Consider the following 24,455-nt stretch of genomic DNA (forward strand, 5'->3'; position numbering starts at 1 on the left):
CAGGTGACACGACCCCCATCAATGGCCAGTAAATAGAAGTTGTCGAAGTTCAACGGCGACGGGAAGGAAGATCTCGTCCGCCATTGCCGCACTTGTGAAACCATATGGTCAGCGAACGGTGTTACCGACCAGGACGAATGGGTAACATAATTTCCAGTAACCCTAAGGGGAGTGGCCATCAACTGGTACTCCAATACGGATAAGGCCAAAGTCGGCACATGGCCCAACCTGAAGAAGGAGTTCGAGATAGAGTTACGCCTCAGAGATGACAATGAAATAGTAGCCGAAATCTATGGCACAAAGCAGAACAAGAACGAGACAGTCCGAGCCTATAGTCGGCGGTTCAAGGAACTCTTGGGGAAAATGGAGAGTCAACCAACAGATGGGTTGAAAAAGAGATGGTTCGTGGAAGGACTAAAACACTCCCTCAGGAAGAAGATGAAAATTGTTCCACCAACCTCTTACGAAGATGCATATAATAGAGCGATGGATCTTGAGAGCGAGACCAAGACATCCAAGAAGAAAAAGAAGGATAGCTCGTCCGAAGATGATGACTCTTCCGAGCGAAGCAGCAACGATGGCGAGTATGGCAAAAAGGTGCAAGCATTGCAGAAGGACATGTTGAGGATGATGAAAGAGTTGAAGGTTATGAAGGGAGGTCTGAGAAAGACTGACGAAGGGGAGCTTTGGTGCACGGAATGTAAGACAGACGGCCGCACGAAAGGCTCCAGCCCAAAGAAGGCCTATTGTGATATATGCCAGTTGCCTATTGTGATATATGCCAGTTGATGGGGCATCCCACCAGGGAATGCCCCTACAACATGAAAACATGAAACCAACAAGTATTGCTTATGCAGGAACAACCAACTACATCAGGCAGTACCGACAGCTCCCAGGCGAACAACAATGCAACATCGGGAGGCTACCGAGATAACCGGTGGGGAGGATGAAACAACAATAACAACAATAACAATACAAGGAGCCGGATCTAATACGACTCCAAAGGCCGACTGATGATTTAATGCAGAGTGTGCAGCCAGTGGGGGCACTTCGCTCGAGACTACCCAAAGAGAGAGGCCACACAATATTTGTGCAAATGGTGCGGACCGGGAGACTACGAAGATGCCACCTGCCCGAAGTCCGATGTCAACTTTCTCAATATCGAGGAAACCAAAGAAGAGGAAGTGCTGGCTGTAACTCGCGCCCAAGCCAGACAAGCAACATGCCCAGACCTGGAGACGGAGAAGCGAAGGGTACGGGAAGCACGAGAAGAAATTGAGAAAGAGATATGAGAGAGGGCAAAGGCGAAGGGTACGACGGGTACTTACAGCCGACCAAAGGCGGAGGAGGCTATACTAAATCAAATTTTAAAACTGGAGGTGTCTGTGAAGGTACACGATCTCCTCTAGACGATGCCTCAATTATGAACGACGTTGCTGAATAATCTCTCCCAACCACGCACCAATACCAACCACCGCATGGATGTTCCTGGGGGGTCTGCAATAGACCCCACGCTGTTGGCAGTTAACACTGGAAGGAACCCAGCCAATGTGGAGATGGGTATCCTTGGCACCATTCTAACCGATGCCATCGTCGATGGTGGATCAAGAGTGAATGTTCTTCCAGAAGAAACCTGGCGGAAGCTGACGCTATGGCCATCTACATTCAATCTGCTGGGAGCAGATCAACATGGAATCAAACCCATAGGGACACTGATGGGCCAGCAAGTTACCATCGGGGCGCAACCATTCATACTGGACTTCGTGGTAATCCCACTAAAGAAAAAAGGGTATGATGCGATCTTAGGGAGAGGGTGGTTGGTGGCAGCCAAGGCCACCCACAACTGGAAGAAGAACACTCTGTCTATGGAGAATGGAGGAAGGAAGTTTATCATAGACCTTGGGACGCAATTGGTTAGTGAGGAACTGGCATCATCTTCGGAATCGGAGGGTGAAGGAGAAGGCGACCTGAGGGACGAAGGATGGGGCTGCATGGAGCCCAACGACGAAGGGATTCTCAAACTAGGAGAGTGCTCCGAGGATGAGATGCAGTCATTGAACGGGCTCTTCCACTGGCAGATGGAGGATTACAAAATGTTCCAGAGCTACAAGCTCGAAGTAGAGGAACAAGAGCAAGTAATAGAGGAGGTGTACCTGCCAGAATACAGAGAATATTGGAAGGGAGACGCCCGTGTGAGTGACACCACCGCACACCAGTTGCCAAAGGAAGAACCCATCAAGTATCAAGAGGTAAAATTGAAGGAGACAAACCTTGGTGACGTAGATAATCCCAAGATCATTCGTGTCGGCAACGATTGGAACCCTGTGTGGAGGCCGCAACCTTCAAAATCTTTATTCTTCTTCTTCTTCTTCTTCTTCTTATGTACGGGAAGGAGTCCGTGGTCCCTGCAAAATTTATGGTTCTAGGTCTTCGGATGGCCATTGAAAATAGACTTGCCATCAACAAGTCTAAGTTGAAACGCTACCACGAGAAGCACGCAAGGGACTCGAGAGGCTGGAAGGACACCCGAGAGTCCAGAGGGGGACCCGAGAGGATGGAAGGGGACCCGAGAGGTTGGGCAGGCGACTCTAGAGGCACGGGACCAAAGCGAAAGACTCTCGAGCGAGGCAAACCTTGAAGGATGAAGGACGATCCTAGAGGCATGGGAGTCGAGCCAAAGGCTCTCTAGACAATTAGATTAGGAAATTAAATTAAATTAAAAAAAATTGAAAAAATTGAAAAAAAACAAAAAACAAAAAACTAAAACTATCTTTTTGGAAGTGGTGGTGGGACCACCGTACAGTGGAACCACCACGGTGAGACCACCGTCGACGAAGGTCATCGGCAGTGGAATACCACCGTAGGCCTGAAGGAGCATGGCGACAGTGGCGGCTTAAAAAAGGGCGAAAGGAAAAATACCACGGCACGGCAGGGATAAACGGTGGTGATGGCACGTGAAAAGAAAAAATGCATCGACATTCAAACAAGCATGCATTTAATTTATTAAAAAAAAAACGACGACCAAATTGAAAAATCATTTGATGGAGTCTGGAGCCAGGATGCTGAAAAAATTAGAGTGGAGAAGAAGGTTTTTGGCATCTTAAAATATCACAAAAATGATGTGCGCTACCCCAGACCCTGTGAGGGTGCTGCCCCTCAACCCCGTTGGAGCGCTACCCTTGACCCCATTGGGGGCATTGCCCCGAGACCCCCAGTTTATTTTTGAGCTACATTATACTTTTGAGTTGGGCGAAGGGCATCAGAGAAGTCATGGTAAGTGTTGGGGTTGTTTCGTACTGTGAGAAAGAAGCCTAAAGTTAAGCATTGGCGGGGAAGCCATAAGCCGTAGAGGGAGATGGATTTGGAGGTTGCGAACAAACAGAGTTTGAGGGAAGGCATTGCAAGCACGCGATGTCGTATGACACCAAGGAGTTATTCAGTTCAATTATCAACCTTTGGGGAGTGTGATGGAGGATTTGAGGCGTCTCCTAGCCTTTGTGCCAGAGGGTTGTGGCCACTTCGAGGCATGAATGGTACGCTTTGAGGAACTCGGAGTATGTCTCGGCTGGACGTGAGGTTGCCTTGGTGGATGCACAGAGGGCTCGGGAGGAGCTGACCACCAGGTTGGAGGCAGTAGTAGCGTAAGCCTTAGCTCAGCGTCCCCAGAAGTTGGATGCCGAGAGGGCAGCGCTGGTGGCTATCGAGGACAAATTGGCTAGGGAGACGGTATCGTTTGAGTAGCAGTTGGTGGAGGCTGAGACTGAAAAGCATTTTTTGCAGACAAGTTTGGTTTAGGCACAAGAGGACTATGATGTCAAGGAAAAAAAAAACTCCTTGCGGAAGCAATAATGGTGAAATCTGCACTTGAGCATCGGATGGTAGTAGAAAAGGGTTTTCAGGCGAGGACGCAACAGGTGTATAAGTTCCGGGCTCGACTGGTGTCTGCAATTCCTGCATCTTCTTCATCGGCGGTGCAACTACCTCCTTCAGGGACACCCCTCAGCCCCTTCTTCTCAGTGATTTTCTTATTGTATATAGTGTACTTCATCCCCATTTTGTTGTCTTAGTCTCGGATTTTTGTCCTTGTCGTCCGAAGATGACTTTTCTTGGGGGGGGGGATGATGTTGGTCGTAAAATGGGCTTTGTACTACTTGTTAAGCTACGTTGGTTAAGTATGTTAGTGTCGTTGAGGGTAGTTGTCCGTTGCACGACGGTTCCCCACGGGTGGTAACCGCAACCCTCGACCGTGTCTTTATATATGCTCTTGTACTTGTTGTTGGATACACTGAGGCAGAGAATGATTATTGTACTAGACATTTTGGCATTAATGAAAGCATTTCTCTAAGTTTTTGGTTACTATTCTATCCTATGGTTATCATCTGACTGTTGATATGCAATATTAATAACACACCCCACGGGGTAAACAATGAACTGGTCTAGCTTTTGCTTATATTTCTCATGGTGGTTTTGACAGAAATGCCTCTGGCTGGTGCTGGAACAGATTTTTTGTTATTTATTTCTTGTGTATATCTCATCAAATGATTGGCTTAAACAAACAAAGAAATTGCATTAACACTTTATGGAATTTAACTCAGCACCCAATATTCATATTTTTTATACATATATATTTTTCACAAATTGTAACAAATGCTAAAACAGAGCTGAAATGATATTTCTAACCTCCAGGTATTGAGCCTGAATATACTCTGGAAAACCCTCTTCATCAGCTGCGCTCAGCATACCCATTGAAATCAGTTGTTAAGGGATTGACTCAGTTATACATAAACCCACTTCTGGTATTCAACAATATGCACAAAGGATTCCATGACTTCCCGATGTTAGCGATTGTTATAATCCCTTTAAGATGTTTGTTTGGGCCATGTCACTCCTTAAGACCCATGACTCTGTCAAAGCATCTGTGATTCTCCTTTTTACTTCTAACTATCACCTTAGTTGGACAATAGGGATGAAGACTCCTAATGGTGCCAAGATTAATTCACCTTTTTGAGCCTACATGACTAATGAAGCAAGTTGCAATCCAAATCAATTCTTTAAGTCTTGGAAAGAGCTGGTGTCTAGTCTTTGACAGTCCTATTTTCACTATGACTCTTAACCATTCTCCTTTCAGAATGCCACGACTTGTCAACGCTTCTATGGTATTATTAGTAATTCCTTCACATGAAGCTACGATTAGCTGGCTGAGGATAAATTTTAGCCAATTTGTTGTGACTTCATGATATGAGGTCCCACAACTCCTTAGTCACCTCCATGTCTTTTCCCAAAGATCCAAGACTCACTACAAAACAATCTACGCCATCTTTTTAATCTCCATCCATACTAAAAGCTGGCCGGTAGGGATGTAGGTCTTTAAAGTTCAAACATCTGTAATTCTTTCAAAATTCATCTGTTTAGACTTAATAGTTTTCCAGAAAATTTTGGCAGCAGGTTATAGACTGTCCTATATTCAATAGTACTCCTCAAACTTTTACCCTTCTGTTTCCCAAATAGCTAATTTCAGCTACTATCATTTGGAACCACCTAATTCTCCCTTCATTGTATGACAATGCCCATAATTGGTATGAACAGCTCCATTTGGGGTTTGAACAATAAATTTATTTAAAAGCCCTTTTTCTCTTCTCAACTACAAGAAAATCTCCAAGGATTGCAACAACAAATATACAACTAAAATCTTCAAATAAACTCACTCTTCAGCATCAAATTGTGAATCCAAAATTAAGGCTAAACAAGAAGCACACCTGTGAGTTCTATCTGAATCTGCCAAGGATTGGCTAGGGGGATTTCCATCCTCGAAACCAATTTTGCCATATGGTTTTTGCCCTAGGGCAAAAGATAAACAGTCGTTAGCCTCTCAAAACTGAGTTTTGTAAAATGCAAATGCCGAGAATGCCCTCTCTTCCCAAAACCTTCTTTAAAGACTCTTTTAGTGCAACTAAAATAATTTTCTTTTTTCTTTATTTTAATATTTCTTTCTGCATTTTAATCACTAACTTGAGCTAAATATTAAATATCATCTTGAGAAGCTTTTTGTAATTTGATTTTAAAATATTATAAAATATTCCTTGCTTATACTAGACTAAAAATGCAAGGAATATTGTCAAACATGTTGTCCTCATTTTTGTTTTCAAAAATGATGGACCATTACATAAATTTTTTGTCAAAAAATGAAAATTTTACTCCAAGGCATGCTTCTCGAGGCAGAATTTCGCCTTACCCCTGAACTGGCTTAATCCTCAGTCCATCCTCAAACCACGTTTCAAATTTCATTGTATTCTGAATTCGTTTGCTATGTTTTTCTTTCAATTTAGGGTTTTTTCTCCCTGACTGCAGGTGGGAAATTTTCCTTAAGTTGCAAGTTTTAATGTTTTCCTTTATTTTAGTCTTTGTAGGGAAATTTTTAGTTAATTACAAGTGCACTTTATGAAATTAGAACTTGTAACTTACTTTTTATTTCCCCCTTGTTGCTTTTTGGCCTTTTAAGTCATTGTAGGAACTTTTGGGGCGTATTACAAGTGAACTTTAAATTATAAAGTTTAAATAAACCTGTAATTTATTTAAAAAGTTCCACTTAAGTGATTTTAAGTTATGGTAGGGGTTTTTCTCCTCCATTAGAAGTTTTATAAAGTCACTTTAAGTTGTAATAGGGATTTTATTTCCCTGTTACAAGTTTTATTTTTAAGTTGTTTTTATGACTTGTAAAAGGAAATTTATTTTCCCTTTACTAGTCTTTTGTTTAAAAACTTGTAAAGGGAGTTTTATTTCCCTATTATAAGTATTTTAAACTTGTTTGCTCTCACAAACCTGATTTTGCCTTGTGAGGGGAAAAGTGAACATTTTAAGCATCTAAAAAGGTTTAAGAATCCCGATTGTCCTTATTGCATGCATTTTAAACTTGTTGTTCTTTCCCAAAAACCCGACCAGCATTGTTGAAGGATTTTGTTGACAATTTCCACCGATTTTTGTGGAGAAATCTTAGGAGGAAGGCATTTTGGATTCCTTGCTATTTTCATGCATTTTCCAACTCTCTTCATGCCATTTGGAAGACATTATCACTGGTTTTGTGGTGTTTTAACAGCAAAAACGTGTTTGAAAAATGCCACGATTTTCCTCATCTAAGTGCCACGATTCTTACTTCTTCCAAGTCGTTTTTGCTTGTCTTGCCTAGGCGTGGAGGTTAGATGTCTTTCTTGACCGATTCTTCATACTAATAATGGGCGTTTTGATACATATGGCGTTTTGGCAAAAACATGGCTAGGGTTTTGGAATGTGGTTTATCATCTATTTAAGAGTTTTCCTCTCTTCTTTCAAGAATTGTTTCTTGCTTCTTGGAGGATGTTTTGATTGATCAAGGTATGTTCTTTTCTTTTCTTCTTTGTTTTCATTTCTTGTTTTTGGTTTGTTTTGATTTCCTTGGTCAATTTGCATATATGTTAGTTTTGTTAGTTCTTGTCTAAAATCAGTTTTGTGAGAGATTTTCCCCTTTGCTCCAAGTTTGCAAACCAATTTGTGAATTGCATTGTCTTTCCCCATTTTCCCTCTTTGCTTGCATTCGGGATTTAAAAACTTGATTGCATGTAAGATGAAAATAATTGATCTACCCTTTTGGTTGTAAAACCTTAATCATCTTTTGGTGAAATTCCAAGTTTTTAAGTTGGAAAAAACTCATCCTTTCAAAATCGGGTTTTTAAAACTTGATTACAAGTTGAAAGTTCTTTCCATTTTCATAAAGATGATCTTACCAAAATCATTTCATTTTCACTCATATTCATTGCCATCATCTGTACATACCATTCCCACCATTTCATCCACTCATTTCACACCTTCATTCATTTTTCCCATTTAAAGTCTACCTGTAGTCATCCATCCAGAACCCGAAATTGGTCCAAAATGCACTAAAAAAACACTTGAAAATGAGTTTTAAATGTCCAATTACAAGTGCAAACTTTGGTTTACCCATTACACATATGAAGTTGCATGTTTGTTCTCCACAATTGCAAGTTAATGCTCGTTTTTCCCACTCATGTAATGTAGCTTCCAGAACCCGATATTCACTCGCGAGCCCATTTTTGCATCAGTTTATCCCTTCCCTTGTCAATTCGGTTTGCATACACAATCTACCAAATCAATGGATTAAGGCATGGGCCTTATTTTGCAAGCAGATTTCAAGATTGGAGAATGATACAAAGAAGAGATACAACAACAATTCATGGTTGATAACATAGAATGCTTTCAAAACAAAGATGGTCATAACATGAAAAGAGGAAGGCAGCCCTTTCCTTCCTGAAAATCCAGTACTACCCCAAGCAAGAAGATAAGGTTGAAGTTCATTGGCCAAGGACACAAAGATCATTAAGGATGCAAATTCTTGTTCCGGTTCAAGATTTCTTCACTGATTTAGAATACTTCAAAGTTCTAGCATCTTGAAGCGACATGAAGATCATCACAGACAAAGGATGATGCAGTTAGAGTCGTGTCTTTAGACACATGAAATAGTTTTAGTTATGCATTTGTAATTTTGTTTTGACAAGTTACATGTAAAAAAATAACTTTGTAATTGCAAGTTAACTCATCACTTGCACTTTTGTAATTACATGTAAAGCATCTACAAGTTGAGTTCAATTAGGACTGTAGTTAGAATAAAGTCATAGTTAGTTGTTGAATAAGTCATGGTGGTTGAGAGAATTTCTCAAATTAGTTAGGATCCTCCCACCTTTTTCTCAAGGCTCTTCTCCTATAAATACTTGAGGGGGTCTATTGTAATGGATATCTTTTGGCAAAACAACAAAATTCTGTCAGTTTGTATGTGCACTCTAAGACTTCGAGCTTCGATGTAAATCAGATTGCTTTCAATAAAAGAGGCAAGTTGTGTTGAGACTTTGTACCAATTCAAGTTGTTATGTGACGACATTTTCTGGAGTTGATTGTGAGTTTTGTTCTATTGTGAAAGAGGGACTTAAATTCAATCTTGCAGACTTTGAGTCGCTAATTTTATTTAGAGTTATATGTTTGATTTTCAAATTTGGTCTTGCAGACTTTGAGCTGCTTATCATATCTAAAACTAGTGTGAAAAGCTAAAGTGAGAAGATAGCTTGTAGACTTTGTGCTGCTTCTATTTTTAAGACTTGTGCATGTAAGGTGAAGTGCATCATGTAGTTAGACTTTGAGTTGCTACATATTGTGCTTAGATAGAAAAAAATCATCTAAAAGGGTTGATAGGAGAATAGATAGTTGAAGACTTAAAGCTTTCTTTTTGTTTTTCCATCGCGGGGAAGTGACGGAGGTCTTTGTGCCTTCATGGAAACTTTGCTTCCCTTTATGTTCTAAAAATCCTACAAAAAAGTCTCATTTCTGTATTTATTGTTTTAAGTTAACTTGCTATCACTTTTCTGTGAAGAGAAAAGGATATTGACTTTCTTGAAGAAAGAAGAAAGACTGTATTTTCATCCTGTTTGGTTTTAGATTAGATATAGATAGGGGGAGCCTTCCCTTAATTAGGAGAGTTTTACTCACACATTGTGGTTGAAGCCACAATTTTGTATATTTCCCCAGGTGTACAAAATTTTCAACCAACAAAACAATTAGCTGACAGCCTACTGTTCTAAGTCTGAGACCGTATAACCTACGTGTTATGCAGTTTACTAGATTGTTGAGTAACTTGCATGTTATGCTCTTTTGACTGTTACAAGTTTCAGACTTGTTTGGAAGCATTAACCACAAAGTATAATCAAAGTGTGACTTGAAAACAACTACTAAACAACAACATAAACCTCTAAGATGATTGTGCAACTTGTTTTTGTGTTTTCCAATGCAATTACATGAATTTGAATGCAAGAATCACACATCTACAGCTGACTGGAATTTTAGCAAACAGTTGGCATGCAACCATATGACAATGTGTAAATGAGATGCAACGTTATAACTCTTTTATTTATGAGACAATTGGCTCATTACATTGATCAAGAAGTGCCAAAACACTTAGCAACTTAGCAATGAATTTTCAGAATGTCTGAAGACACATGGCAGCCATTGAGGTATGCATACAACTGAAAATTACAAGAAATAACGATACCAAAAGAACTTGATAAAAATCGCCTAAGCTTGAGCTTGAAGAAGCAAGCAATATCTTGTTGTTTGAAGCCTCCAATATGCTAAATCAAATAGTTCTTCAAATCGCCTCTGCTGTAGGTATAAGGTCTGATAACAATTAACTACCAGCTCCAAAATCTCCTCTCAACCTCTCATCCAATCACAGCGCTAACACCAAATGCTAAGTTCGATGCTCAAATAAGAAGATAGGAGCAAAATCGTGGGAATAGTGGTTGCAGTTCGATTTGCTTCAATTCTGATTTTTCACCTGCAACTTCATTTATTCACCACCAACAGCTTCTAGGATGAATCGCCTTATGTCTTCAATAGAAATCGATGCAATTAGGAGGCACAATGAAGTTGGGCTGAATACACCACAACCTGTCTAACATGAAGATGCACAAAAATTCAATGAGCACAATGTGAAGGACTGAAATTATCCTCCACTCTCAGCTGCAACCCCTTAGAGGATCTCTCACCACCTCAGTTATGCGAATCATAGGGAGGTATCGTTCCCAATGATCAAGTCTGCAGAAACCGTTGGCTCCACAAGTCTAAACTCAAGAGAAGATGTCAAATAACCTATGCCCAACAATGAGGCTGCCTCCACTATTTATTCCTTTCCCTCAAGAGGTCGGCCTCCTTCTAGAAGAAATAAAATAATATTTAATTGAACTTCTAGAAGATTCCTCTTAAATAATAATAAGTGACTTTATTATTTAATGTGCACTTTAGATAATTAAAATATCACTATGAATATAAAGTGCAACACCCGTGACATCATACGTGAGAATCCATTATCTCACGAAAAATCACATAAAATTAAAATGTGAAGCCACTAGCAATTGCCCAGTCGACCCTCTCATCAATCTTTTGGCCTACAAGGATCACGTAATAGGCCAAACTCCTCTGCGGACTGATCCTCATGAAAATGGGGACATTACATATTAGTTGCACTTTATTTATAAAATAAAAATATAGTTATTTTGAGCAATTGAATATTAAATTATTCAAATATTTTGATACTCAAAAAGTGAACATGACAGTCCTCCCTATCCAAAGATTGTTTTTCCTCAGACAATACTAAACTTGTATGTCAATACTTGGATCCCAAATGAACTTGAAGAATGCCCCACCATGTTTCCATTGCACCACCCTATACGTACTGAAAAATCTATGTAAATCTTTTGTATTTTCACTTCCTGTACCCTGGAACTATGGCCATCATGATGAACTAAGCTGAGTAACCCACAAAATATGAGCTGTTCTTCTGTATAACGGAGCATGTCATACCAAAGTGTTCTATGAAATACTTAGTCCACCATCCCTAACCAATTAATTCCCATATGGACAATAAGCAAATAATAGAACACAACTTACCCTTCCCTTGTACTTATCAAACTATGGAATATCAAAATATGAAGGGAAGGGGATTTGTGTCATGGATCTATCAAAGGGATAAGGATACAACTCCTCAAATGTGTACTATTGGATTTTTTTTGGATTCTTGCTTGTAGATTTTCTAATGCATCTTCATTTTTTGAATTTGTTTAGTCAAATGGTCTACAAAGATGTGGCATTGATGATGTGATAAAGTTGGGTTGATTCGGTTGCAATGTTTTGGGTGATGAAGGACCTACATGCGGGTTTGCTAATTGTTTGGCTATAAATTATAGTTGGTAAATTAACATTTTGTTTTGATTTTGAGTGTCATGGTGAGTTGGTTTTCCCTTGTTTTTGATGTTAGCAGTCACATTGCATTGCTTTTCCCTAACATAAGGAATTTTGTGATTGTTACTTGATTTTGTATGTTGTCCAATAGGGTTGCTTATGTCATATTCTTTCTTTGGAGGTTCTTGACTTGTGATGTTACTCAATCTCTCAAACTTTAGTTTTGGGGAAGCTTAATTCTTGATTCTAGAAAGTGCACAAGAATTTCATCTTGGTGTTGGGATATGTATCATTCCATTCAAGGAAGATCTTGTTCAATGTTAGCAAAGTCATTATGTTCATCGTTGTACTCACAAGGCTCTCGTCATCATCATTTAAGGAATTTGTCAACTTGACAAGAGGGCCCATCATCATAAAGAGAAGTTGGAAGAAAGGACTCACATTGAAGTTCAAATTCATTCTAGCTTGATGTCTTGTTATACGCATGACTCTTTTTTTTTATCTTTGGCTTTGGTTGAGGTTAGCATAGGTTTCACACAAAGAGGAAGACAAACAAACATAACAACCACCTACTCTAGTTAGGTAGGAGTGTTTGCATTTGTGAGCCGATGTATATACCTTGATCTAAATATGGGAAGTAGGGCCCATGGAGAGGTGCTAGCCATTTTTGATCGTCAAGATCATTATAAGGTGTGAGAGGAGAGTGTACATCACCTACTATCGTGTTTCTAAAGGTACGATGTGAATAACATTCAAAAACTAATTGCTTATTGGTGCATCACAAATACGAATGACTAAAGGCTTTCTATTCTAGATTTGTATGCGGCTTACTAGGAGAATCTTCGATATATGCGAAGATATATGAGGCCCCGGTCTTTAAAATTAGGGCATCTATCTAAGGCATGTCATTAAGATCAATCCCTCCTCACTTCACTTTTTCCTCTTGAACAAAGTTGTGTCAAAAATGACAAATCTACCCTCTAGAGAGTCTTCGAATTCTCAATCCCCAAATTTATATAGCCCATTGGAATACATGGGTATGGGTCAACACTTAGGGATGAAATTCAAGTCAAGCTGGCCTATAAAAGAATAAAAAAAGTGATGCTTTCTTTTTATCTCCAAGATCGCCCTAGAGCATGAGGAAAAAACATACACACCCTCATTTTGGATACACAAGTTTTAAAATTATGCTTTTGATCCTCAAGTTTTCCCTAAAACATGAGAGAAGAGCATATACAACCTTTACCTACAAAGACACAAGACGAATAAAGTTCAAACATGGCATACAAAAGATTTATTCCCTTAAGCAATCAAAATGTGAGTGAAAAAAAGTTTGAAAATTTGACCTTTCACATGCGAACTCATACACAAGTATTAGTAATCTGATTGTTCAAGGTCTTGGACATGATGATGGTTGCACTCAAAGAGAATTAGCAACAAAATAACTAAATCTCTATAAATTTAGAAAATAACTTTGTCAAATAACAAAATAGAGGTTACCGATAGGTTTTTCCAAATTTCTAAAAATAGTTTACTTAAATTCAATTTCATAGAAGGTATGCCATAAACTAAGGTTTGAAAAAAAAAAATCTTAACAAGTATCCTTTTCCACCATAAATCTGAAAAGAAAATAATATAGAAAAGGTAGATTTACATATTTTTATCAATTTGCAAAAAAACAGAATGTGATTTCCTCACTAAAATTGCAAGGTATGAATTTTTTTTCAAAAGTCAAATGTCAAAAATTTCTAGAAAATCAGCATCATAGTGTCAACTTCAAATTGTCATATCTCTCTTGAGACTAATCCAAATCATTAATGTAACTACTTTTCAAAAGTCTTTCAAAATTCTCTTTCCAATGAATCTAAAATTCCCCTATTGAAAGACTTGTTTGAGGCATACGACTCTAGCATAAATTTTGCCCTCAATGAAAACAACAACAAAATAATGAATCTACAACATGCAAAAACCATGGTTAGGAAAGGAGCAGATTTCATTTGATGTGCCAAAATGTATATGCCTGCAGTATTAAACCCTTTATTCTAAATAAAACCATACCTCCAATTAGCTAAAGAGTGCTTCAGAGAAACAAATACTTAATACTCTCACCAATATAAATCCCCTTTTATTAAAGGGGATTGTTTAATATGTGATTGATGTGGTTGCTCAAGGAGTCTGTGCAAGATTTCTACAGCATGTACTTGTCAAGCTGGAAGAGAATGTTCTTGATTTGATAAAGAATTAATTTGGATTTATAAAAAATTTATTGAAGATGTGAATGATGTAGATTTGAAATGGATGGTTGAGATGTATTCACTTCTAAAATAAGTTAATAAATGAATGGTCAAGATTGATTGCAAATGGATGGATGAGATTGATTGAGATGACTTTATTAAATGGTGGCTTGGTAGAGCTGTTTGTAAAGCTATCTCTGTGTGAATGATTGAGATTTAAAGATGTAAAAATAAATGGTGAAGATGTAAGATTATTGTAACTTTTATTTATTGATTAGTCATGTGACTAGTTGAATTATTCATTTATTTATTTGTGGATAATGGTGAAACTAGATTATATTTAATGATATAAGATTTTCACAACCCGTGTTGTAGACCAATGTTGTTCTTGGATTAAACTGGGTGCAAGTTTTTGAATCAATGTTTCAGATCACAATGATCCATCATCATCAAGATAATAGAGGGTTACATGAATCTGAAAGATGGATCACAAAGTGTGATTCAAAAATTTGCACACAATTTAATTCAGAAACAGCATTGATCTAGATTGTATTTATTTTGGAATAAATGGTTTAAATAGAATAATTAACTAAATAAGAAAAGTTATTTAATTAATTGGTAAAAAATGATTTATTTATTTATTTTGGATGAATAATTTTGTTTTCCTAATTAATTGAATAATAAAAATTATTGAATCAAACAGTAATGTGTTAATTACATTAGGTGCTTCTTGTGGTAGTGTTGACGTGTATTTTGTACACTATCAAACACAGAATAAAATACCCAAGGGTACCTTATCCTCTCTTGAATAAAGCCTCTGATTGCTGAAGATGTCGCAAAAAAGGATCAATCAGGATGACTCCAAGGTTCTTCGATGTAGGGTCTCTACGTGTGGATAAGCACCAGTGGTCGTTGTGAATGCTGTTTCATCAAGGAGCCTTACGTTTCCGAATTGTAGGAACAGAATTTCCTAAAACTAACAAGTTCTCAAAAAGATCAAAAGGTAGAGTTTGCAAGAGATGAATTCTAATCTAATCCTAAGAATGACTCAATGTAGGCTAGACTTGGTAAGATTCTACCAATTTCAGTATTGCCAAGGAATTACAACTTTACTGGAATTGATGCGATCTTCTAAGGTGACTAGTGATTTTTCAAATCATCAAGAATTATAGATACTACCATAAAGATACATATCAGTAGTTCAATAATGATCGAAGGTTTAAGCAATCCAAATGTCTCCAGTTGACCACACAAGGCGTTCTTACAATCAGTAAGAAGCTAGTGGTTTGGAACGTGAATCTCACCAAAGATCAAGCCCAACACTTAGTCCTTCAAATTTAAATACAACTTCGATTGAGAATGATTCAAGAAAGTAAACAACCATGAAAATAGCCACAAGAATTGCAATAAAACACCATAACTTCAATATTTTATTGATCTCAAAGCCAAAATAGACAACAATTGCTTGAATTTCTTTCTTCAATGCTCAATCTTGCTACAAAATAACTTTCTTCTCTCTAAATTCTAATATCTCCTCTAATATCTAGTCTCTAATATCTTATTCTAATTACAAAATGAAAATGAGTGAGGGTATATATAGCATCCTCAATTACAATGAACGGCCCAGATCAAAAGAAGATCAACGGCTGAGATTCTGACACCTAAACCCTAATTAGGGTTTATTACAAAAAGTTCCCCTTTTAGTTGAACAATATTAAATGCATAGCCAAATATTTAATTGGCACAAAAATCTAGGAAACATAGACCAATGATAATTAAGGTGCCACATCATCTACAACAACCTCTCTTCTAGAACCTTATTCCCTTTCCAATGCTCTTTCTTAGCATATGCAATGAATCTGGACACAATTCCTTCAATCTTAGCAATAGGAATCTCGGGAAGATTCCTCATTCGTTCCTCCAAGTGGATAACCTGATCAAAGGCCTTGAGAAGAGCTCGCATCCCATCCAGGTTTGAGTTCTTTGATCTTCTCAATCAGGAGCATAGTAGCGAACATTTGATCCCGTTGCCCATCTGTGATGACATTCTCATCTTTGCAAAAGATGACCTTGACCCTTTCTTCCAACTCTTGAAGGTCCACATTTGTCTCAACTTCGATCCTTCTGCCGAGAATGGTACATAACACCTCAAACACCTTGTCCTGAATTGGATGGATGACGCCCTCAACTTGATTGCATTTTGTGTGGATGTCCTCGAAAAGAACTTCATTCATCTGGAGTAGAGTTGACCACTGGAGTAAATTATGAGCTCCTCCATCCATTATCTTTTCTTGTGCTAAGATCTTCCTTGGTGTTTGCCTAATTACTTGTAGAACAGGAATGATAACATCTGTAGTGTGAGCGAAAGCGGCTACTGTTATCATCAGGTTGTGGACGATCTCAAGGACTTGGATAGCTCGATGGATTGTCTGCATCATTCTCGTTGCAAATTCAACGGCAACTGTATGGGATTTGTCAATCCAAGAGCTCATAAGCTGAACCAAGCTCATGACTCTCTCTGCCTCGCCAACTGATTCAAGGGGAAGTGCTTGCATAGGAGACACTGTTGGATCTTGACGTCCCAAGGGCTGATTGAGATGGCTAAAGTAGCCTCTCCAAGCATCGACCTCTCTTTCAAGCTTTCTATTCTTTTCCATTTCTTCCCTAAGCTTGTCTTTAAGTGCCTCAAATGAATCGGTTGCTTCATCCAGTGCCTGCTCAGCAGTGAGTGGACCAAGTTCAAATGTTTCTACATCATACTCCTCTGCAAGGATTTCACCTTCATACTTGTCCACTGCTGGTGTAGCTATCTGTAACTTCCTGGACCCTGTCTCATCTCTGATCATCTTGGACATCTTGGTGGCCTTCTTCCTCTCCGTTACTTCCTGAGAATTCCCTACAAGGCTCTCTAAGTCAATCACATTATCTTCATCCTTGATCACAATCACCCTTGTCAATCTCTCCTTCAACCAATCTGGAATGGCGGATCTCGTCTCTCTGACTTGTATTTCTTTAGGCAAAGGTTCTTCTTCTCGGAGAGGAGATGTCACTTCATCATCATTCTTGTCTTCATGTAGCTCATTGACTTGGGGAGATCGACTTGACGAATGCTGAGGTGCCTTCCCTTTTTCAGGTCTATCATTCTGTACCATTGACTCCATAGATTCATCCACCTCAGGCATCGCCATCTCTTGTCCTTCAACTTGGCTTGTCCTTTTCTCATGTCGAGATGATGTACCTGATGAGCGATCTCGATTAGCTTCTTGCTTCTTCTTGGAGGGTTCCCTTTTCTCAGGTCTTTCTTTCCTCTTCGCGCCTCTAGGATGAGAATTGTCTTCACTTGCGCTTGCCCCTCCTTCTTCTGGTCTTTCCTCCAAAGTATAAGTCATTGGTACGTTCTGTTCTCTTAACTTTTGATGTTGCACATCCACCCATCTGCGAGTACACGACAAAACTGGAGCCATCAAAGCTCTCAAGTCTGTAATCTCAGGCTCGTTCCAATCTATCTTCACTGCCTTGTCTTCTCTATCATAGGATGACTGGAGATGTCTGCCACTGGCCTGAGCTTGATCGGCCACTCTGTAAACTTTGCACTTCCTGATGAAATCTAAAGGCAATCTGGAATGCATCTTTCTTTTCACTTCTAAATCACTTGAGAGATTCATCCAAAAGTCTTCTACCTGAAATTCGTGCTTGTACTTCCTAGCATATGCCTCTTCTATATACCCATAAGGATCAAAATTTTCCCTTGAGGCAAAGAACGTGAATGAATATGAGGCCAACTCCCTCTCTGCATCATCCAAGGCTAGAGCATTAGGACATACCTCAATTGAATTTCCCAATATGATGGGCACGAGAGCTCCATTTCTATGTCTGTGTCTGAATGCCTTCACATAGTCTGCCAACTGCCTAGTGACCTCGAGTAGCACTAACTTGTCTGTCGGATACCTTGGCAACATATAGGGGGGTGAAGGACATCCATGGACTCTGATATATGTAAACTTTGGAAACTGGATGAACCAAGCACCATACCTCTTTATAAGTTCTTGTGCATCTTGAGATAGTCGATTGTGAATCCCGCCTTGCAATATCCTAGTGATGTTCATCGTGAAGGTATCATTGACTAACTTGTAGTCACTTCCTGGTGGATGATGCAAATGAACATAAGACTCACAAACTCTAACTTCCCCGGGTCCTCTTCCGATCACTCCTCTGTGAGGTAGTCCTGCATATTCGAAACTCCTGATCAAGGCATATATGACGTATGAGCTCATGTGAAATGACTTGGTAGCCTTTAGTCTTCTCAACTGCACGTCCAAGCAATGGCTAATAATTCTAGCCCAATGAATTGTTCCTTTTCCTTGAACTATCACTTGGATGAAGTAGAACATCCACTTCTCAAAATAGAAGGCTTGAGGAGCCCCTGTAACTCGATTGAGCAAAGTTATCAAATCTCTGTACTCCTCCTGGAAGTCGATCCTATGTGGTGTGTTGGGAATCTTGCTCAGGCGAGGACGACTTTTTAGTAACCAACTCTTATTGATGATGTTCAAGCAAGAGTCTGGATCATCTTCATACATGGACCTGGCTCCTTCTAAGCTTTTGTAAATCATATCTTTATGCTTTGGAAGATGGAGAGCCTCACTTATAGCCTCCTCTGAAAGGTAAGCCAAAGTGTTCCCTTCCTTGGACACGATCGATCTTGATTGTGGGTCATAATGGCGAGCACACTCGATCATCAGCTCATGGCACTGGACTGTTGGAGGGAAACCGGCCGCCTTGATGATGCCACTTTCAATTATTCTCCTTGCGACGGGTGATGGCTTGCCAATGTAAGGGACCTCTCGAAACTTCTTGACACTGAAGTTTCCCAAGTTCGTATCTCCAATGTTGCTCCACTTGGACACGATCTTAGTCTCCAATTCTTCATTCCTCTGATCTTCCTTCATGAGAGCTGGATGACTAGTGGATGATCCTGCCTTTGGGGTCGCCATCTTGACACCTACACAACATTTCATAATGAGTAATATATTTTGCAACGTAGAAATATAGAGTAGAAAGGAAGATTTAAGATTTTAATTAAGAAACTTCACGATAAATTTTTGAGTTATCATTTCCTAATTAACTACGCAATTTTCAAAAACTTGAAGTTCAAAATTCAAAATTTCAACATCGGGACTAGGATGATCTCGCCATACCTCCACTTGAGAATTAATTCTAAAAAATGATGCAAAAATGAGGTGAATTTTGGTTAGGCGAAATGTAGATTGGAATCCTCCTTTTAGCAAAATGCGCCTTCCTTTAGTCTTTACAAGCATCAACTCCACCACCTTTAGTCTTCAACACTTGAGGAAAATTCGCTCCAAATAGGCCAGCTTTCGCACTTCCTTCCTTGCTTCTCCAAATCGCACTTGAAACAATGAATGAATGATTTGAATAATGAAAAACACACCCCAAATATATAGAGCACTCACCATTTTACCTCCCCGTAGGCCGACTTGGCAAAATAGGCCAAAAATAAATAAAATTAAAAAAAGGAAGAGGCCGACTTAATAAAATAATAAAAATGATACCTCAAGTGCTCTCTTTTTTATTTTTAATTTAATAAAAAATTAATTTTAAATGCCTTAATAATAAAAAATTGATTTTTGGGAGGCTCAAAATTAATTATTAAATATCAATGCACTTTTATTAAATGCCAATTTAATTAATTTTCCTTTTTCAAAAATCTCGAAGTTGGCAAATTTGGCATTTCATGTGATTTGGAAGATATCAACATTGGGATATTGCAAAATAAAGAATGCACATGTTAAGCGCTCTGGTCCCTTGGAGAGGGACAGGAGCACTTTTTCATTTTTAGGCTAGGATTCTCATTTGTTTGGAGTCAAACCTTCGTTCACCATGCTTTAGAGGATCCTTACCATCTCACACAACTTTGCCTTAGCATAATCTCGGAGGGAATTTGTTGTTTTCAAAAAAAGTGGGACGGTCCTTCAGTGAGGGACGGGAGCACTTTTGAGTCCATTGCATGAATTCTTGATCATATTAATCTTCAATTTACCTTCAAGGCGTAGAATATCACATTTCATACCATCTTGAGCCTTGGTAATAAAAATATTATCTCAAAATGCAAGGTAAAAGGTCATATTTGGAAAAAGTGGCACAGTCCTTTAGTGAGGGACGGGAGCACTTTTGCCAGTTGTCGTCAAAATTTGCAACTCTCGCATCTCAATTCAACTTCAAGGCATTTAAACACTTTTTCAAACTTGCGCCTTGGTCTCAATTTGTCCAAAATTGGTGAGAAAGGGAAGATAACACATTAAGTGGCATGGTCCTTCAGTGAGGGACGGGAGCACTTTGAAAAAGTGGCATGGTCCTTCAGTGAGGGATGGGAGCACTTTTGCAATTACAAGCTTATCTGTCCTTTGCTAGCCTTCGAAATTATCTTCAATGGATGAATCTTGCCTTCTCTCATTCATTTCAATCACACAACTTGCCTTGCCTTTGCAAGAAATTTGTATTTTTAGAAAAGTGGGATGGTCCTTCAGTGAGGGACGGGAGCACTTTGTCTTGGTCCCTTGGTGAGGGACGGGAGCACTTTTTGTCATTTTGGCATACTTTTTGCTCTTTAAACCTCTCAATTGCGTCCAAGGCATAAAACATCATTCGTCTTTCCCATCCAAGTCAAGTTTTATCATGAAATATCAAACAATGAAGAGAAACTTGAAAAAGTGGCACGGTCCTTCAGTGAGGGACGGGAGCACATTTTGTCATTTGGGTTGATTTTCTCCTTTGTAGACTGCTTAAATTATATTCAATGGACAAAACATGCTTCCCTTAACCTCTTCAAATCATAAAATCACCTTAACCTTGCAAAGATAGTGCGAATTTGAAAAAAGTGGCATGGTCCTTCAGTGAGGGACGGGAGCACTTTTTACCTTCTAAGCCAAATTGTCTCACTTTTCACCTCGAAATTCCTTTGCTAGGGAAGATTTCACCTTACTTCATGCTATGAATAAAAGTTAATGTCCAAAAAAGGTCTAAAATTGTGCATATAAAGAAAAGTGCTCTGGTCCTTCAGTGAGGGACGGGAGCACTTTTTACCTTCTAGGCAAAAACTTCATCATTTCTTTGCTTTCAATCAAGTTTGGATGCTTTATCATGTTCATTTCATCTTCCACCATGCCTTTGATGTCTCAATTTAACCAAACAAGGTTAGGAATGGCTCCAATAAGTCTTTTCGCCTTTGTCCTTCAGTGAGGGACGAGAGCACTTTGCCTTGGTCCCTTGGAGAGGGACGGGACCACTTTTTCCTTCAACCTTCAAAATTCACCATTTTTGTGCCTTCAGAATCTTCAAAAGTATCAAGTCATGTCCAATTATCATTCCGGAAGACCCTGCACAAAACAAAATAGAAAAGTCAGTGACAAATATGCATAAAATAACATTTGTGCTTTGGTCCCTTGGAGAGGGACGGGAGCACTTTTGTCCTTTCTGGCTAAAATATTCAAAATTTAGGTCTCCAATCATTTCACAAGGCATAATTAGGTCATCTTCAAGGCCAGGAATCAGTTATCTTGAAAAAGTGGCATGGTCCTTCAGTGAGGGACGGGAGCACTTTTTTGTGTTTCAGGCATCATCTTGCCTCCGAAATTTGATCAAAATTTACCTAAGCAAGAATATACAATTTCATCTTCAAAATGCTAATACTTAAACAAAATTTGAATTTTCCCAAAAAACCCTAACTAGACCTAACCTGAGACATACTTGACTTTCCTGATAGACTAACCTTACTTCAATAATCAATCTTTGGGAGGATGCGTAATAACTTTCAAAATTTGACTGGACTTGGCTTGAAAAATATCCAAAAGAAACCCCTAAGGCTTAGCCCTAGCCCAGACAACTCACTCACTCAAAACCCTAAAAGCAGAGAGAAGAACAGGCAAAACAAAAGCAAAAAGAGGGGGTCCCCATTTTAATGGGGCGATGTGTGAAATGGTCACAACAGGTAGGCACAAGGTCATGAGGTCTAGTCTCTCCCTATCCATGTGGTACTAGAGGGCAAGTGGCTCTAGCCGACATACTGCATATTATAGGGTGGCTACCCAATTCCTGCGGTCTTAAAAAAAAATAAAAAATTATAGTGCTAAAAACTAATGTTCGAAGGTGATCTCCGAATGTGGTGAAAATTAATTGTCTGCATATATAAAATCTCAATACATTTGCATTGATCTCATAAAAATTGCTAGAGCATTGTATAATTCAAAAGGAAGAACATTCATTTACATTTGTTATATTCACGTTTGTTTGATTGTTCTGGTTCATCTTCTATATTATCCTCTTCAGGTTTGCCCCTTTTGAAAGTTCCTTTCTTGTAAATGAATGCCATTGTCCACCGTCAATGCGAGAACAATCCTCTTTATTTGAAACTAAATTGGTATTGGATTTTATTGGATCTATAACTAAAATTACTTTCGTGACCCAGGCATGCTTTCGGGGACATCAAGTTAGGAAGCATTATTGTAAAATTCTATGGTCTGTTGGAGTTCTCGAAAAGGCCATATTACGCTGGCGTTTAAAACGAAAGGGCTTGCGGGGGCTTCAAGTGGACACTAACATGTCAAGTGAGCACACAGAGCCAGAGCCAGAGCCAGAAAGTGACAATATAGAAGATTTTTTCAGAATTGGGAGAAAACATGCTGAAGAAAGAGTAGAAAGATCTGTTGTGCGTGTGCAAGCTATGTATCGATCATATAAGGCACGGGCTGAATATAGAAGAATGAAACAATGCCATAACCAAGCACAGGTAAATTAGCTGTTTTAACTTTTTAATAGTGTTGCATTTTTTCATGTGGGGTTCTTTGTAAATTATGTCATTGTATCGTTTTCTTTTCTTTCTGATATTCATGGGATGAAGGATCACTTGACATCACTTGACTAATGTGTTCTGTTTGAATCATTTGCAGTTGCAATACGATCAGCTTAATAATCTGGATCTCAATATGCATCCTAGAGACTGACATTCCTAAGAATGACTCAAATCTAGTGTCATTGCTCAAACAGTCTTTAGATAGAAAGTGTACATATGTCCTTTTGTGTGTTGGTTGGTCTAGTGTTTGGGCGAGTACATTTTCTTTTAAGTCAGCCATACTATGCAAGCAGATCCCTACACCGAGCTTTGTTCTCATAAAAATGTCCATATGGAACATTTAGATAAATCCATCTTTCAGAATATCCTGTCAGTTACCATATGGAAATATCATTGAGCCATACGATATTTGTCTTGGCTCAGGCAAACCGCTCCATATACCTTAGATCAATGTACAGTGCAACACTATTTCTTTTCTTAATTAATTGAGAGTTTAATACATACGAGGATATACTTGAACTGGTTTAATGGCAGTTCCTTGTTTTATGGCTAGTTTAAATTGCTTGAAATTCAACTTTTACTTGTTTGGGGTGGCAACATCTGTCCACCATTCTAGAAGTATTTTTAGAAAAATAATTATTAATTGAAAAACTCATTCAGGTCGGCAATGTCCGACCAGCATTCTAGATGCACTTTTTACGAAAGTGATTATTAAGTAAAAGAATTAATAATATCCTTAGGTATTCACAAGCATAAATATACACTCTGAGAATATTTGTTTGAGAGTCAAGTAATTGGAATCCAGATTTCTGGAACTTTCCAAGTATGATGGGTCAAATAGAAGTTCACTTAAAATAGATTAATCAGTTTTGTTATTTTAAAAGTCAGCAAAAATCTGGAATAATTGGGTCAGTGCTATTTGCATTCTATTATATACGGTTGAAATTTAATTTTAAATGGAACCATAAAAAATAGGATTCACTGCTTCAATTGCTCGATTTCTCTTTCCCGTGTATCAAATATGATTGAGATTTTATTTTTATTGCAACTTAAACTGGGTAATATTCAAGCCTCTTGATGATAATGCATAGAGTTATGTTCACAGTGCCAAAATCAAGACTATAATTGTAGGCACAAGTGTGTAAGGTGCTTTTATTCTTTGTTCTTATCATATTGTTTCGATTCCCAATGAAGATAAACAAGATTCTTTAGGTCTTTACACAAACCAACATATCTGTTTCCGGCATGTTTTGATTTCCAGCGAGCTGTGAGGCTAAACAAATTTCTGTAGGTCTTGGCCAAATCAACATACCTGCTTTCGGCACATAAGATGCATTGCATTGATAATGAGGCTATATAAATGATCAATTACACTAAGACTCAAATTAAGCAATGATGCCCATTCGTCGAGTCAGTATTTTCTGCTATCTTGTGTTTTGAAATAAAAACAAATATCCTAGTGTGTAAATGAAAATCCATCACCATCGTTGCATTTCCACTGTTAGGAATGCATGGCTGTTCACTTGGTCTCAGCTGTTTTTTAGATAAGTCGGCTTGATTCCTGATTTTTGATGTGG

At 38.6% G+C, this 24,455-nt stretch overlaps 1 protein-coding gene across 1 annotated transcript in view; it reads left to right on the forward strand.

Annotated features, from left to right (window-relative positions):
- The window catches only part of LOC131048483 (calmodulin-binding transcription activator 6), a 238,453-nt gene extending 215,074 nt beyond the window's left edge, over positions 1-23,379 (forward strand). Inside the window, exons 11-12 of the mRNA XM_057982443.2 lie at positions 22,495-22,815; positions 22,976-23,379. Coding sequence (XP_057838426.2) covers positions 22,495-22,815; positions 22,976-23,029 — 375 coding nt within the window. The 3' untranslated portion in view covers positions 23,030-23,379. The remainder of the gene's footprint in view (positions 1-22,494; positions 22,816-22,975) is intronic.
- The last annotated feature ends 1,076 nt before the right edge of the window (positions 23,380-24,455 follow it).

The sequence above is a fragment of the Cryptomeria japonica genome, chromosome 2 (assembly GCF_030272615.1).
Source record: "Cryptomeria japonica chromosome 2, Sugi_1.0, whole genome shotgun sequence".
Taxonomy (NCBI): Eukaryota; Viridiplantae; Streptophyta; class Pinopsida; order Cupressales; family Cupressaceae; genus Cryptomeria; species Cryptomeria japonica.